General features: G+C 33.2%; 1 protein-coding gene across 1 annotated transcript in view; it reads right to left on the bottom strand.

Annotated features, from left to right (window-relative positions):
- The window catches only part of ZNF654 (zinc finger protein 654), a 76,552-nt gene that overhangs the window by 28,481 nt on the left and 29,038 nt on the right, over window positions 1-19,033 (bottom strand). The window contains exon 3 of the mRNA XM_069475046.1: window positions 2,925-3,006. Within this exon, the coding sequence (XP_069331147.1) occupies window positions 2,925-3,006 (82 nt within the window). The remainder of the gene's footprint in view (window positions 1-2,924; window positions 3,007-19,033) is intronic.

Below are 19,033 nucleotides of genomic sequence, written 5' to 3'. Positions count from 1 at the left end.
CTTATTGTATTATATTCAGTCAACAAGTATTATTTGGCCCATCCCTCAATATGGTTTCTTCCTTGGCATAAGGCCCTCATCCTAGTTTTAAACATTCATAATAAATTTTTCCTCATTTTACATTATTTTTGTCATTTCACTGGGAATATAGAAAACTTCTAGATATACAGTAATCATATGAAGAGGAGGAGGTGGCAGGCATATCATAAGAGAAATGTGCCATCTTACTATGTTGAGGTAAAGAAAAATTATTGGAAGTCAAAGGCTAAGGAAGAAAACTTTCAGAAGCCAGTAAATGGAACATTTGGCTATAAGAATGAAGTTTCCTCTAGAAATAATGCACAGGAAAAATTATAGTCAATGGGTAAGAAGAGTTAAAAATTTCTATTTGAACTCAGATTTTTTAGGAGATCAGAAATTCATGGAAGAACAAAATAAGCTTAAAAAGCTCAGTTTTGGTTTTATTGTAAAAACATAAGTCCAGATAGGACTTCAGAACCCCACCCTTCACCAGACAGGTTATACTATCTCCCTTAAAAATAGTGACATGATCATTTTGCCAGGAATAATGCCAGGTACTTTACTGACTTAACCTATAAAATGACTCAATGAAGCAAGTCCAAATATTGCCCTCATTTTACAAACAAAGAAACTAATACAGAAAGTATGTAACTTGCCCAAAAATGACATAGTGTGAGTGGCAAAGCTAAGAATTCATAGTTGAAATGTGAGGGGAAGAAACAGAAGGAAGTTAACTCAAATCCAGCAAAGAATGTTAGTCCCTTGCTGCTACTCAAAGTATGGTTCAAGGACTAGGACCATCAGTATCACCTCGGAACTTGTTAGATATGCAGATTATCAGGCTCCACCCCACAACTGCTAAATTATAATCTGAGTTTTAACAAGATCCAAGATCCCCAGGTAGCCTTTATGTACATTAAAATATGAGCAGCATTGTGTCTGTCCTGCTTATGGAAGAAGAGAGAGAACACTATCTTATGCTGGTGTGAATGTGTATGAAAGATGGATAGAGATGAACCACTTGGAAAGATAGATTTAATATATTCTACTAAAAAAACCCTATTAAAGTATTTCAAAAGTGACATTGGGGTTGTCATTGGATTATCAAAGGCCAGTCAAAAGCCTGGGGAATTCACAAGCTTAGAAAATACGTTTTAGGGAGATATACATGGTAGACTACATGTTAGTCCTTCCTGGGTCTTTAAGGGCACAGGCCTTAGATTCTCCAGGTAAAGAAGATAACATGGGAGCGAAAGGTAAAAACCTCTCCTAGGAGGCAAGAGTTAGAGGCTCAAGGAAATTCAGAGTGGGAAGAAGCCGTAGGAACAAAAAGAGGCAGAAATGGAAGAGATTTTTTAAAAGGGGGGTGGGGAGATTAGGGGATGCGCTTTAGAATTCAGCCAGGATTAGAGATACTCAAAGGAGAGTAGTGCAGGATAGAAAAGGATGCAAAACCATGAACTTTCTGTTAAGGAACTGATTATTTTGGTAACTGAATGGATACCTTGCTTATAAGAAAAAAAATAAAGGATATATCCCTTCACAAATGTTATGTTTTCATACATTTAAAATAGATGTTAAATACTGTCTTTCATCTACTCCAAACATGTCAGTGGTTCCCGTTATCAATGCTCAGTTGACATCTCCATGAGGTATTCCTTGACCACCCCATTTAAAACTGAAATATCCTTCCCAATACCAACACGTCAGCACTCTCTATTCCTCTGTCCTGTTTTATTTTTCTCTAAGGCATTTGTCACTTTCTAAAATATTCTTCATTTATAAAGGGATTTATCATCTTTCTCTTCCTACACTAGAATTAAACTCTATTATAGCAAAGTTTTTTATGTTTTGTTTACTACTGTTTTTCCCAGAGCTTAGCGCTTAGCACATCACGAGGACTAAATAAATATTTGCTGAGTAAAAGTTCAAGAATGGATTGCCAGGAACACAAGTGTCAAAGAAAAAATGGAATGGAAAATTAAGAAGTTTTAAATACTTAAATATATACCCTAATTAGAACATAAGCTTCATGAGAACAAGAATTTTTATCTCTTTTGCTGGAAAAAATAATGGATAAAAAAGAATGTCCAATATAATATACCTAATGCAGCAATGCTGGTTGACCATGAGCCTTTCTTTTAACACAATAGTAATAAATGTAAGATATGTTGTCTGGATATTTCAGTTTTAAATGTGGTGGTCAGGGACACTTTACCCATAAGGTGGAACTCCAAATACGTCTTACTTTACTTCTACCCAGAGAAGTGTTGATGAGATAATGCCAAGGACATGAGTGAGTCAGAGTACTAGGTGCTGCTTCCCAAGTAAACGGTAAAAAGATCAAATGTTCCTTCACCTACAGGAGAGGTCTTGAATCTTGTCATTCCTGCATTCCTGTTTGGATTTACTCTCTTCTCTCCTATACAAGGTATAAAAAAAAAAAAAAAAAGAAAAGAAAAGAAAACTTTCTGCCTCCTAGCTTGGGAAAGCTATTATGAGATAAGAAAATCAGGGTACAGCCAAGAGGAAAAGTGACATGGGACAGACAACCTGCTTCTAGTCTAGGAAAGAATACTTTTTCACCAGGGCTAAATTCTACATTATAGCATTAAAAACTGTATATACACCCAGGATGTATTTACAAATCTACAAGGGTGGTAGAAACAGGCTCTAGTCTAACAAATGTGGAATTGGAATCCTGGCTATGAACTGCTCAGGAATACAGGTGAAAATTAATTTTAAGAGCTTGCTTTATCTGTCAGAATAAGAGGAACTTAAACATTGTCACCTTAGCAACCATAAAAACTTATAAGCAATAAATAACCAATAAACTATATTTAGGGGGAGAATAAAAGCCTGTTTTAAATGTAGATAAAATGTGAAGTATTAAACTGTTTTACCTGGAATGATCCAAGAATATCCTTTAACGGCTCTTCATAAAACTCATCTCTTCCAAAGAACAGCAGCAACTCAAAGAAACTCCTAGAAAGAATAAGTGAATGATAACTTTCATTGCTTCTTTGAGTTTTGTTCCAGTTTAAAAGATTATCAAGCAATAACAGCTATCTAAAATCAAATACGTGTACTAATCATTTAGAATTTGTATTGTTTTTAGTAAGATTTTAAAAGAAATATCTTCAAGAAAAATACAAAGAAATATACTATAGTTCTAAAACTATAAAATGAAACAATTACATTATCCATGCCTACCACTGACTCCAATGCAATAAAATTTAAGGGCATACAAGGTCACAAAAATGGTGGCTACAGATGGAAGGATACTCTAAAATGGGGACAAAGTCCAGCTTTACCCTAGGTACAATGGGAACCCAGAGAAAATCCAAAGTCTAATTTTTTTCAGAGGGATACAGGGATGGGTAAAATTGATACAAAAATATAAAGTTAGAGAATCACCATGAAACTCTCAATCAACATTTATATTATAGCATGTATCACCAATTATATCTAATAAATGACACATGGTTCCCAAACTTTAGGTTTGCTTTGAATATCCCACTCTTAAGAGGACTGCTCAAATTATGTGGTTTCTCCTTTTTAAATAATTTGCAAAATACTGTTACTAAATACTTTATGTGCTTTTAATAATTTATGAGTTCATAAAAGAAGGAATAGGAACTATTTTCTAATCATGAATATGGAAAATTATAAAATTCTTTAATATTATTTAGCAATCTTAAAGTAGTACCTATGACAAATCCCTCAAAATCATAGATTTTAATTCATCTAGCAGATAGTCAACTAGGAATACCTAAAGTTGTATTTTTTTATAAAAGCTTTGTGCCTACAATCAAAATGAATCACTAATAAAGACTAAAATTTTTAAATGCAAACATAACTATGAGAATAGTTTTGAAAATTATATAAAAAACCTAAAATTACACAATTACACTTTTCTAAATATAGCACAATTATCATGCCCTATAAACGGACATTTTTATAAATTTGACTACTTTAAATTTTAAAATGTCAATAGACCAAAAAATTTGAAGCCAGTCAAAAGCAAAGGGGTGGCCAGGCACAGTGGCTCACGCCTGTAATCCTAACACTCTGGGAGGCCAAAGCAAGGAGGATCGCTTTAGCTTAGGAGTTGGAGACCAGCCTGAGTAAGAGTGAGACCTCATCTCTACTAAAAATAGTAAAAATTAGCCGGGTGTAGTGGTGCACACCTGTAGTCCCAGCTACTGGGAAGGCAAGAGGATCACTGGAGCCCAAGAGTTTGAGGTTGCTGTGAGCTAGGCTGACACCACAGCACTCTAACCCAGGTGACAGAGTGAGACTCTGTCTCAAAAAAACAAACAAAAAAAAGCAAAGTGGTAATGTGGAGTGAGAAAGAATCTTTGCTGATTTCCTTAATTAAAAAGCTTCTACAAGTAATTTAGGAAAAAAAGGGTCTACAACCCAATAGAGAAAGCTGGAAGATAAGACTATTTCACAGAAAAGAAATGCACATGAACTTTGTTCAGTAGGAGAAGATGTTCTGCCTTACTCATAATTAAGCAAAAACTATAGATGAAATATACCATTTCTTCTATCATATTTATAAAAATATAAAGAATTTATGTATTCTGTAACAGCTTTGGTGTATAGAAATAGACCCTTATATCTTGTTGGGGGGACTGTAAATGGTACAACCTCTTTTAAAGGCAAGGCAGTAATAATTATCAAAATTTAAAATGCACACATACCATCTGACATAGCAGTTCCACTAGGATGTATAGAAATTTCATCCTCCAAATATATATACATAAATTTCAAAGACATACATACAAGGATATACATCACAATGGTTTGTAGCAGCAAAGGACTGGAAATATCCTACATTAATTATAATACATACAAGGAAATACAATGCAAATATCCATGAGAATATTACTGAGAATATAATTGCATGTATATAAATAGATAAAGAAAACATTTCAAGATATATTGTTAAGCAAAAATATAGAGATATAGTCATTACATTATCTTTGTTTAAAAGGGGTAAGAGGATGGAGGACACATGCACACCAATATATAAAGTTTATATATTGTCAGACCATCTAGAGGGATAGCCAATGAACTAGTAAAAACAATTGCCTGTGTACAGTGTAAATAAGAACCTAGGGGTCAGGGACGAAAGGGAGAATTATTCTTTATTAACCCTTTGCAATTATTGTACTATCAATAATTATGAAAAAAGCCCCACAAAAGTACCTCTAGAATCTTCTCTATCGCTGTTAGCAAAGCACTAATTCACATCTGTCTCATCTTTAAACTGCTATTGGAGCTGTCACCATCTTGCTATTCAACACTTACTCAAAATCCATGTTCAACACAGCTGCTACTATTATCTTCCTAAAACACAGAAACGATCCCATATTTACAGACTTTACACACTGCTGTTTGGACTATACCCTATAAAGCAGATATTTCAGATTAAATCGAGATTTCTCTGTGATTCTGAAAAACAGGAACCCCTATAACACAATATTTGTATTTCTCCATGGCAAAATAAGCTGAGCAGCCACTTGCCTTCAGACAGGACATAAACTCTCCCCTTCCAGTTTGTCAGTCTCCAGCCACCTCTCTTACCTCTCCAATATACTGGCTGCTTGACTAATTTATTACTTACATTCCCTTCCTGTTCTATTTAGGTATTTGGCATCATTGATCTAAAGCAGAAAATTCAAATTTCTTATCATGACATAAGAACCTTATGTCTGATCCAAACCTAAACTTACGTAGCTTTAACCGTAATTTCCATGCTGTCCTATCACAGGAAACTTCTAAAACTCCTGTACTCTTTCAGATATTTCAATATGTTGTTTCCTCAAGACCTACTTACACAATTTCACTTAGGAACTGAGCCTAAGTCTCTTCTCTCCAGAAAAACATACAGGTGATTATTCTTCTGTACTATCCTACTACTGGACTTTGCATATATCTATATTATAACATGTCAAAGCATGGGGAAGTTAAATTTGCACTAGGGAGTGGAATTGCATCATAATGTTGAGTAGATAATACTGACTGGTAGAACAATTAATGTATTGAAAGAGAGATACAAAAATTATTAGAAATAAAATATGCTATGCCAGTAAATTTAGACATGAGTATGCAGATCAACATGACTTTGTACAAAACCAAACAAAATGTGGAAGAGAATGTACAATGGTATGTATGCATTATGTGAACATTAAAGAGGAGAGCCAACATCACAAAAGAGAGACCCCACTACCAGCTACCTCAATAACAAGGCCCAACTCCATGATAATGATATTAAAATGAGAAAAACACATGCAAAATAATAGTAAATAAAGGCAAAATACATGTTCTAGCCACCTCTTCCTTATTAGGGGAAGATTCAAAGACGTCAACAGTATTTATCCAGTAAGAAAAGGCTGAAATCACTAGGGGAGGAACCTAGATTACATGTAGAAATAAAAATCTCATGTTTCAAACCTGTTGTATTTCCTATGGACTAGTATAAATGATCAACTAAATGTTTAGAGACTAATTTGTCTATCTACCATGGAAGAAAACTCTACAGAGTGCAGAGCAAATAAGTCCAAAATAGAACAAAGTAGGACTCCTAAATATAAGTAACAGCCTAGAGCAGGGCTGGCAAACTACTGCCAAAGAAGGGTAGTTTTTGTGTGATGCACAAGATAAGAATGATTAGCCATATTTAAAACTGTTTTTTAAAAAAAGGACAAAAGAATAATGTTTCATGACAGGTAAAAATTACATGAAATTTAAACATCCCTGCCCATAAACATGGTATTATTAGAACACAGTCATATCCATTTATTTACATATTGACAATGGCTGCTTTCACACCACAGAGTTGAGCATTAGCAACAAAGGCCTTATGGGCTGAAACCCTAAAATATCTACTGTGTGGCCCTTTGTAGATCCATGGACTAGGGCCACACTATTTGGGTTTGAATCTCAGCTCTACCACTTACGTGATGTGTATGCAACCCTGGGCAAATTACTTTATTTTCTCAATGCTTTAGATTATGAAACAGAAATAATAATAGTAGCTGCCTCCTGGAAAAGCACTTGAAACAATCCCTGGCACTTAGTGCTATACGTATTTGCTGATAATAATATAATATGGTACTACTATTAATATTATCATCCAAATTTTCTTTAACAATCTATAAGGAAACACAAGATCTTCAGAGATTTTTTATTCTCAGCTATGCATGTGTCAATTTTGTTGAAATACAATTGTCCTTAAATTATGATTTTTAAAAATATCTGATTAAAGTCATCCAAAGGTTTCTTTCCAAAAATTTATTATGTCATATTTATGTTTTTAATGTTGAGTATGTTTAATATTTTTCTATAATATATGTTTAACATAATGTTTAATATGTTTTATCACTTTTAATGTTAATAGTTTATACATTAATTAATTTATAATCTTAGTCCAAATTATGGGTTACCTACAGTTCATTTAGCTAAATTGAAGTAATTACCCAAGATAAAATTACCTAAACAAAACGATTTACAGTTGACCCTAGAACAAGGGTTTGAGCTACATAGATCCACTTATATGTGGATTTTCTTAACACCTCTGCCAACCCTGAGACAACGAAACCAAACTCTCTTCTTCCTCCTCCTCAGCCTACTCAATATGAAGATGACAAGGATGAAGACCTTTATGATGATCCACTTCCACTCAATGAATAGTAAATATATTTTCTCTTCCTTATGATTTTCTTCATAGCATTTTCTTTTCTCTAGCTTACTTTATTATAGGCATTCAGTATATTATATATATAACATACAAAATATGTGTTAATCGATTATTTATGTTATTGGTAAGGCTACCAGTCAACAGCAGGCTATTTGAAGTTACATTTGGGGGAGTCAAACATTATAAACAGATTTGACCGGGTGGAGGGATTGGTGCCCCTCACTCCCACATTGTTCAAGGGTCAACTATATAAAAACAAACACAATTTGTAGTGTGGCAAATACATTATAAATGGTAGGCCTTTTGAATTAAAAAGTACACCATATATCACCACACTTATTTGCCTTTCATTAATCAGTAAATTCCTACTTACTATGCAAGCTTAACTAACTAGAGTACTACTGGAATCCCCATTTATGAAACAGACTATATTCTGTCATTTGGATGCTAGGAATTCAGACTATATTTTCCTATATACAGTCATGTGTTGCTTAATGACAGGGATACATTTGAGAAATGCATCCTTAGGCTATTCTGTTGTGTGAACAGTGTGTTTACACAAACCTAAATTGTACAGCTTATTGCTCCTAGGCTACAAACCTTACCACAAGTTACTACACTGAATATTATAAGCAGTTATATATAACACAATGGTAAGTATTTGTGTATCTAAACATATCTAAACATAGAAAAGGTACAGTAAAAATACAGTATTGTAATTTTATGGGACCACTGTCATTGACTAAAATGTTATGCAGCACATGACTACATTACAAATGGTAATAAGGTAACAGATGTCCTTAAAATACACAGAAAGACAACACATTGTGTTTGATAGTTATAACCAGAATTACTACTCTTTTTTGGATCTCTCTGTAGCATATCAGTAATTTTCATACTAAAATACAAGAGTGTGTTTACCTATCATAGAAAATTTCCACTAAATATGATACTTAACTATTCAAATACAAGAAATCCACTTACAAATTTAAGTCAAAGAAAATTAGGTCTACTCTACAAGAATCAAATAATAGAATAAAATTTTATTACCCACACTTTATTTAAGACATTCAGTTCTTAAGAATTTCTTCTATACACGCTAACTCTTAATCTTTGGTATCTTACAGAAATTTCTACTCAGTGCTACTTAACATGAAAAAAGAGCATTTATTTTGACATACTCAACCATTCCAATGCAGTTGTTTTCAAAATATTTCTTCAGTAACATGCCTTTACTGAGGCAGGAAAAGGTTCACAGTTTTGTTTATACATATACAGTAGTCCCCGCTTATCCTCAAGAGATGTTCCAAGACATATCTGAAACCACAGAGAGTACTGAACCCAATTTCCATCAATAGGAACATGTTTCTGTTCATGTCTTCTACTGACAAATTTAATGCCTTTTCTATCTTAACTAAGCACTTACCATGCACTGTGGACATAATTTTTGCAGTCTGAGGTGCAACAGCAAAATTCGCGTGAATTTCTTTCTTCACAATTTCACAGATAGAAAATTTGTTCTTCCTCTAGATCTTAGCAAGCTCAGTATAAGATTTTTTTTTTCTTTCCTTAGTAAGCAGAGAACTTTCACCTTTTTACTTAAAGGAAGCATTTTAGGGCTCTTCTTTAGCATATGCAAATTGCCAGCATCACTACTCTTGTACTCTGAGGCCATTATTAAGTAAAATAAGGGTTATTTAAACACAAGCACTGCAATACCATGACAGTCTATCTGATAACCAAGAGGGCTGCCGAGTAACAGGTGGGTAGCTAATAGGGTGGATATTACCTTGACAAAGGAATGAATTCACATCCTGGGCAAGACAGAGGGAAATTTCATAACTCATATTACTCAGAACAGCCCACAATGAAAACTTAGGAATTTTTTATTTCTACAATTTTTCATTTAATATTTTCAGACCATATCTGACCGTGGGTAACAAAATGCAGAAACCGAATCTGCAGATAAAGGGATACTACTGTATATTGTATTTTCCATAATAAGACAGACTAGGTACCTTTAATGATTCTCTCTCTGAAAACAATTAAAATGCTGGATAAAACAGCTGGCCTTTGCCTTGACTAAAAGTTCTAACAGCTACCCCAGTATACTCTTCCCATCTACCTCACCACATTTCTAGACTGGAAGGAAAACTGCCCATCTGAACTTGGAGCTAAATAGAAAAAGAGAAAAAAAAAATCTACTTTGAAAATCCTCTCATGTATGTTGTGACCTGAATTCACACTACCAACGTGGTCCAAAAATTCTCAAGCCAAGAATTTAGCTAATATTGGTCTCAAGCTGAAAATATCCCCAGGTATCTGGCAAAAACATATGCAAATCCTTTCAATCCAGGCTTCAATTACCACAAATAAATTTATTCCAAGAAAATACAAATTCACAATGTAAATAAAAATAACAATAAAAACTAAAATATAAAAGGAAACACAGAACCATTAGCAAGAGGTAACAGAAGAATGTTAGTCCACAAAGACTTTATATATTAACATCAGACATAGAGATATAAAATGTGGGTATAACATAGTTTAAGAAATTATGAAGTATCGAAAATATAAAGAAAGAAAAAGATAAAGAAAATTATCAATAGCAGTCAAAAGCCTTCTAGAAATAAAAGATAAAATTACTGAAATTAAAAGTCAATGGACATATTTAATGGCAGATTAGATACAGCTGAAGAAAAAATTGGTACACTGAAAGACCTACAAAAAAATATCCCGAGTACAATACAGAAGGACAAAGAAATGGAAAATACAAGCAAGAGTTAAACGACATACAGGTAGAGTATGCAAATCTAACCACAGTTCTCAAAACAAAAAAACCAGAATGGGCAAAGACAATAACTGGGCAAGAATTTTTCAGAACTGATGGAAGATACAAATCCACAGATTGAGGAAAGCCCAGATTGAGGAAATCCACAGATTGAGGAAAGTTATTTCTCAAAATAAACAAGTTGTTTACAAAGTTGAATATCTAGGAAATGGATGAAAGAACAAGAGCAATAAAAAGGGACTAGCCAATGTTACATTTTGTAAAGCCTCTATAATTAAGCCAACATCGTATAGGCACATGAATAGACAAATAGACTAATGAAACCAAATGGAAAATCTAAAAATAGACCAATTTACATGTGAAAATTTAGTATATGACAAAAGTAGCATCTTAAATCAGTGAGGAAAAAATTAACTTCTTCATATTGAATAGAAAAATGTTAAAAGACAAAATTGATCCACTCTAACTTCCAAACATGGGAAAAAATTCAAAATGGATAGAAAACTTTGTAAATATAAAAAATATACAATACAAATATCAGAAAAAATTCCAATATAACCTGATTATAGAAAAACCTTTTTGACTATGATAAGAAATTTAGAAGCAATAGGGGCATATTGATAAATTATAATTACATTTTTAAAAATCTACATGGTTTTAAAAAAGCATTAAAAACATAAACACCAAAGGCTAAGCAAAAGTGAAAAAAATATACATTTGTAACTCATATCACAGGAAGAGCTTAATATCCCTAATAAATAAAGAGCTTATGAAAACTGAGAAAAGTCCGACTTATTTATAGAAAATGGGCTTGAGACATAAACAAGTAGTTCATGGAAAATGAAACACAAATGGTCTTCAAGGATGTCTTTAGTCCATTTGTGCTGCTATAACAGAATACCCGAGACTAAGTAATTTATAATGAACAGAAATTTATTTGGTTCTTGAAAACTGGACTTCATGGTAAAAGACAGTAGACACTGAGGTAAATAGTGTTTAAGCCTGAAAATAGGCATGTCTTTTCTTCTGCTATGCCTTCCTGTGGAGCACTTGAGTAAAACCAGTCAGAAGATAAGATGAGTATGGGTTCTGCTATTGCTATCATCACCTTGAGTGCACCACTGGTTTCAAATTCCTGTACTATTATATTATGTTTACAGTAGAGATTGGGTTGCCAGATAATATTTTAGGCTTTGGCCCACAGGCTATAGTTTATCAACCCTAGAAGGTAGGAAAAGATTAACCATATTAAGTAAAGAACTGGAAGATACCAAAGACCCCCATCGAAGTTTTAAACATAAAAATACAATGTTTGAAATGAAAAATACATTATATGGGATTAACAGCAGATTCAACACTATAAAAGATAATACTAGTAAAAACAAAGGCACAGCAATAAAAACTAATTAAAACACAAAAAGAAAAAATGAACAGAGCCATAAATAAACTGTAGGACAACTGTTGATGCCCTTCAAGTGGCATCCCTGAAGAAAACATAATAGTGGTTTCTAAAAAAAGTTTTCTGAAGAAATTTCCAAAAGTCAACAAAACTTATAAGCCCACACATCCACGTAGCTTAAATCAAAAAACGTTAAAGAAACTACACAAAGCACATTACAATCAGATTTCTTAAAATCAGCAATAAACTTCAAAAGACACCAATAAGAAAATGAAAAGACAAACCAGAGTGGAGAAGAAGTGTTTACAGATCACATATATGATAAAGAATGTGTATCCAGAATATATAAAGAATTCTTACAACTCACTAAGGCGGCAAATAATCCAGTTTAAAAATGGACAAAAAAAAATTGTATAGACATTTTGAAGAAGATCTATAATAGCAAATAAGCACATGAAAAGATGCTTACCAACAATAGCATTGAGGAAATGCAAAATAAAACCAAAACTACCATTAGAATGACCATTATGGAAAAGATAAATAATAACAAGTGTTAGTGAAGATGTAGAGAGACATGAATCCCCATAGGCAGTTGGTTAGAATTTAAAATGGCACAGCCACTTTGGAGACAGCTTAGCTGTTTTATAAAATGTTAAACATAAGCTTATCATACATCTAGCAATTCCATGCCTACTTATCTACCCAAGAAAAACACAAAGATTTGTCCACACAAGACATGTACACAAATGTTCATCATAGCCAAAAAACCTGGAAATAATCCAAATGGCCGTCAATTGCAGAATGCATAATCAAAATTAATATATCCATATAATGATATACTATTCAGCACAAAAAGGGATGAGCTACTGATAAATGCTACAACATAGGTGAACCTCAAAAACATTATTCTATGTGAAAGTAGTTGTATAAGAGATTATTTTACATGACTGTTTCACTTGTTCTAAGTGAAAGTGTGTAAAAAAACTCCATATCATGTGATAGTGTTTATATGTCTAGAAATATTAACCCTAGAAAGATAGAAAGCAGAAGAGTGGTTGCCTAGCGCTGGGTAGGCACTGGGGACTGACCGCAAGTAGTCATGAGGGAACTTTGCAGGGTAATGAAAATGTTGTAAAACTGTATTTAGTGATGGATACACAATTCTATAAATTTACTAAAATTCACTGAATTATATACTTACAATGGGTGAGCTTAATTATATGGAAATTATACTTTATACTAAAGCTCTGAATAAAAAAGATAACTAATGGATAAAGAGTGGGGAGGTATAGATAAAACAAGATTGACAATGTATTGATAATTGTTGAAGCAGAGTGATAGGTGGTTGATTATATTATGCTTTCTACTTTTGTGTATATTTGAAAATGGCCATAATAAAGGTTCTTTTTTTTTTTTTTTTTTTAAAAAAACACTGTGTTGGTAACGATGTAGGGAAACAGGTACTCTTACAGGGCTGGCAAGAATGTAAATTGGTTCAATCTATACAGAGGAAATTTGGCAATATCTACCAAAATGATAAATCTCACTCTTTAATCTAGCAATTCTACTCCTAGGATACATCTAGGATATAAAAATATCCTTGTATATATTCCAAAGGCCACTCATACACGCAAATTTAAAGGGTTGTTGATAACAGCAAAAGACTGGAACAAAAACTAAATACTCATTAATAGGGGGCTGGTTAATTAAATTTTGATATATCTATAAGAGTGAAATACCTTAAAGCCAATTTAATGATTTATGAAGCTCTATGCTGATGGGAAAAGTTATCCAAGTGAAAAAAGGAGGTACAAAACAGTATGTAGAGTACACTAGCATTTGTCTAAAATGACAAAAAAGGGAATATGAAATTTTTTTTCTTATATATGTATAACATATTTCTGGAAGGAAACTCAAGAAAATAAGTACATTGGATGGTTATAGAAATGGAAACTAGGCAGGTAGATGTAAATGGCAGGGATATCTCACTATATAGTCATCATCCTTTTTGAATTTTGTGCCGTGAACATGTATCACCTACTCAAAATTTAAATAAAAAGTGATAAAGAGAAAATCTTAAAAAGCAGCCTCCTAAAAGGGTATATTATATACAGGGAAACAGATAAGGATGACAACAGACTTCATCAGAAAAAAAGAGTCAGAGTCAGTGAATGTAGTTCTCTAAGGTACTGAAAGAAAAAAGACCCTGTCAACCTAAGATATCAATAATCAATAATTCAATAATCAATGGAAATATCATTCAAAAACAAAGATCTCTGGCTTCTGGTTAGGTTTGGCTGAAGGGAGGCAATCATGAGGAAGGAAGAAATGAGGATCTTTCTCTCTTGCCCCTCTGTTTCAGGATCCTCCAAAGCAGTAGTTATATCTCTTCAGAAGTCCTCTCTCATACAAATTGGCTTCTTCTCCTCATCAACCATCTCTGGTCTCTAGACGCTAGTAATAACTCCTTCTTCCTTTGTCCTTCCATTTTGAGAGCTAACAGCAGCTTGCTGTAGTCACTAACATCTGGGTTCATTATCCCCTGTCTATCATCTTAGATTTTCTAACACCTTTAAAAGTGCTTCTATGAATTAAATTCCTTCTACTGAATTATCTAGTATTGTTTACATTTCCTTAATTGGATATTGACTGAAATATATCTTAATCAAAAAGAAAATGAAAAAGAAAACAAGCAAATCTATTGAAGATTATTTCCTAAGGACAAAGAGGAAATTATTTCATATCCCAATTCCAAAATTAAAAGGAAAAACCTTTTCAAGATATGGCTTAAGAAAACTATAGCCAATACAAAGAGTTCATGACTGACTAAGACCTCAAAGTCAATTATAGCAACAAAAATAAATAAATGGGACTTGGGTAAATTAAAAAGCTTCTGCACAGCAAAGGAAATAATCAACACAGCAAGTTGGACAACCTACAGAATGAGAGAAAATATTTGCAAATATACATCCAATAAAGGGCTAATATCCAGAATCTACAAGAAACCCAAGTCAGCAAGAAAAAATAAACCCTATTAAAAAGTGGGCAGAAGACATGAAAAGAAGCTTTTCAAAAGAAAACAGGGAAACGGCAACGAACATATGAAAAAATGCTCAACATCACTAATCATAAGGGAAACGCAAATTAAAGCCATAATGAGATATCACCTTAACTTTATCAGAATGGTGCTTATTAAAAAGTCTAAAAACAATAGATGCTGGCATGGATGCAGAGAGAAAGGAATGCTTATATACTGTTGGCGGGACTATAAATTAGTACAATCTCTATGGAAAACTGTATATAGACTTCTCAAAGAACTAAAAGTAGACTCACCCCTCGAGCCAGCAATCCCACTACTGGGTACTTACCCAAAGGAAAAGAAGTCATTTTATCAAAAAGACACCTGCACTTGAATGTCTACTGCTGCACAAATCACAATTGCGAAGAAATGAAATGAACCCAAGTGCCCATCAATTCATGAGTGGATTAACAAAATCTGGTATATGTATAGCACGCAGTACTCCTCAGCCATAAAACAGAATGAATTAATGTCTTTTACAGCAATTTGGATGGAACTGGAGACCATTATCCTAAGTGAATTATCTCAAGAATAGAAAAACAAACACCACATGTACACTCTAATAATTTGGAACTAATTGATGGGCACACATGGGCATAGAGAGAAGTGAAAATCACAGGAAATCAGAAGCTGGGGAGGGGAGGGGTAAAAACCTACCTAACAGGTACAATGAACACTATTCAGGTGTTGGACGCACTTGTAGCCCTGACTAAAGCATTATAAAAACTATCCATGTAACAAAAACATTTATACCTCCTTAATATTTTGAAATTAAAAAAAATAAAAAAAGAAAACTATAGCCAATAGGTGTCAATCAATAAATTAAATATTAAAAATATATAACTTCAGTGTTGTGATCCTGGTAGAATTTTTTACAAGATTTCTGTATAAGAAAGCAATGAAGAAAATTTGTCAACTTTATAACAATTATAGAAGCATTTCACAGTTTTTTTTTCCTTAATCTTCATTCCACAGTGAAAGCTGACAGTACAATGTTATGGTTAGTTTTATGAACCAAAAATTAGTGGGAAGGAAGTGAAAGTTAAAAGGTTCAATCTGTAGTTTTTCAGTGATCTTATTTAGCACAACATTAAGCTATTTAAAAATGAGAAAAATTCAAACATGTATTTATATCCTTCATAATGATTATATATATCTTCTAAAGAATAGTTGATTTTCCTGATTGCAGTTGCTTTAAGTCTATTGCTCTTGTACACTAATTTTTGTTTATCCACACTGACCAAGAGAATTATCAAGCTTTCTTTCCTTTAGCTACCTTAGGAAAACAATAAATACCATTTTTCAAAACTACACATGTACCTCTTTCTAGAATCTGATATATACTAATGTGGGTGGGAATAGAGTTTCTCTCACTTGATCCCTTTCCATCATCACCAACACAAATACACCAGTTAATAATCCCTGTATCTGTTTGCCCATAAAATGACTACAATCTCATCCACTTTTCTCCAAAGTCAATATAAGGAGCAACAAAGACCAAAATTACAGGGAAAAAGATGCTAGTCAGAACTAGAACCAAAAGAAATGCTGAGTTTCTAACCATGGCAATATAAACAAATGCACTCAGGGTTGTCTAACATTGACTTTAGCTACAACAAATCCTCTAAACAAAACATCTAATGTAATGGTGAAGAACAAAACAATGTTGATGGAATTTAGTAAGGGAATAGAATTAAGACCACAATCTGCCTCAAAAAGGAAGAACATCTCTTCCTCAGAAAGAAGACAAAGAAAGGGAAGACTAGACAGCCTAAATTTTTCTCTAAAATAAATGAGGTCACCTGCCACAAGTGATTAGTGAAGAAAATAGATGAAATATTGGATAAAGTGTTATAAATAAGTGTTGGTCAATATAATTAGAGTCAAGAAGCAATAAGAGTGCTATATGTCATAGAGAAAGGATACCGATTGGGCCCTATAAGACCTTTTGTGGGATCTGACCCCCTCTCCCCCCAAAAAAACCAAATGTGCCTTTATAATTAGTTTTCCTTTCTTTGATTTCCAGGCCATTTCTTAAATTAGTTGAAACCTAAACCTAAATTACAAAATGCAACCAAATAAAACTTGGTTGCTATACATAGTAGAGATTGCAGTTAGACTAGGCACAAATGCTGTTTGAAATACAGTGGAATTTAGCAAAATAATCAGAATGGATCAGTGATCTACCATTACATATGTGGCCCAGCCCAAGAATATCTAGCCACTCTAAATAAGAGGCTGATTATATCAACTTAGCTCCATGAAAGAAAAGACCTTCTTTTATTCTATTGGGCAACTTGGCATACACTTTTTAAGTCTTTGCCACTGCATATACTAAATGCTACTATCTGAACTAGTTCCTTCCTCCAAATGATCCTTGAGGACCTACTGTCTAGCAAGCAAATACCTGCTGTCCCATCACTCAATTCTGCCTAGAATGCTGTAATCTATGAACAGTTACTTTCCATTGGGTAAAAGGAAGCTAGGAAGGTAGCACTAAAATTTGCTTTTATTTTACATAAAACTGGTAAATTCTATGTTCTTTGCCCAAAGCTCCACTTAGGTTCAGGGTGTTTGGCTTTGTTCTACCTATGAAATTTAGTATTCTGTCTATATTTAACCAATCTAAAACAAGAGAACAGAAAAAAAGACCAGTCATATTCGCAAAAGTCCCCCAGCTTCTCAGGACTGTTTTCTTAATCTATAAAGAGGAATGAATTTGAAGTTCATTTTAGAGCGCGCGCGCGCACACACACACACACACACACACACACGCACACGCACACAGAGCAAAATCTTCATTTCTTTAGAAAATACAGCTTAGAAGGAGAGTCAACCCAGGTAAAGTTAGACAAAATTATAATTAGCCAATTTAAGACAATTTTCTTCCTTTCCCTAACATTTGAAAAAATACTCTCTTACCTCTGTGAAGTCTTTGAGAATAAGGATTTATTTATCTTATTTTCTATTTTATCCCTAGAACCAAGCATAGATCTTTACAAAATAAACAAACAGATAATTATGAAATAATTGTTAGAAGAACTTACTAGTTAAATACTTATTTAAGTAAAATCAAATACTATTACAGACTTACTACTCTTTTAATAAGCAGAATGTTGCTATTTCCTCTTTTTTTCTTCTGGTATGGAAAATACAGTGAACTCTTCTGTTAAAGTAAATACAAATAAACACTGTATATTTAGGCTACACTACATTTATTTAAAAAATTATTTTCTTCAATAATAAATTAACCTTAGCTTATTGTAACTTTCTTACTTTATAAACTTTTAAATTTTTTTTAGCCTTTTGACTCTTGTAATAACACTTAGCTTAAAATACATTATACATCTGTACAAAACTCTTTTCTTTACAGCTTTATTCTGTAAGTCATTTTCTATTTTTAAAATTTCATATTTTTTGTACTTTTTTGTTAAAAACTGAGACACCAACACACACATAAGCTTAGTCATACACAAGATCAGGATCATCAATATCACTGTCTTCCACCTCTACATCTTGTTCCAGTGGAAGGTATGCAGGGGCATAACAGGCATGGAGCTGTCATCTCTAATGATAACAATGCCTTTTTCTGGAATACCTTCTGAAGGACCTGATGTGGTATCACAGTTAACTTTTTTTTTAATAAGTAGAAGTATACCCTAAAATGATAAAAAGTATACTGTGTGCATATATATATATATATTTCAGCAACATAGTCATTTATTATCAAGTATTATGTACTGTACATAATATTTATATGCTATATTTTTAGAAAACTGGGAGGGCAGTATATTTATTTACACCAGCATCACCACAAACACCAGTAATGTGTTATATTACATTATGACAGCTACATCACTAGGTGATAGGAATTTTTCAGCTCCATTATAATCTTATGGGACCACCATATCAGAATGCAGTCCATCATTGTCTGAAACAGTACATGACTGCATTCACCTTTCCCCAAGCCATGGGATGGGCTTTCATCAGACCGGCCCAAAGTCTTACCACATTCTCCTCAACACAGTGATT

This window comes from Eulemur rufifrons, chromosome 7 (assembly GCF_041146395.1).
Source record: "Eulemur rufifrons isolate Redbay chromosome 7, OSU_ERuf_1, whole genome shotgun sequence".
In the NCBI taxonomy this organism is placed as follows: domain Eukaryota; kingdom Metazoa; phylum Chordata; class Mammalia; order Primates; family Lemuridae; genus Eulemur; species Eulemur rufifrons.
This window is presented reverse-complemented; position numbering and strand designations above follow the sequence as displayed.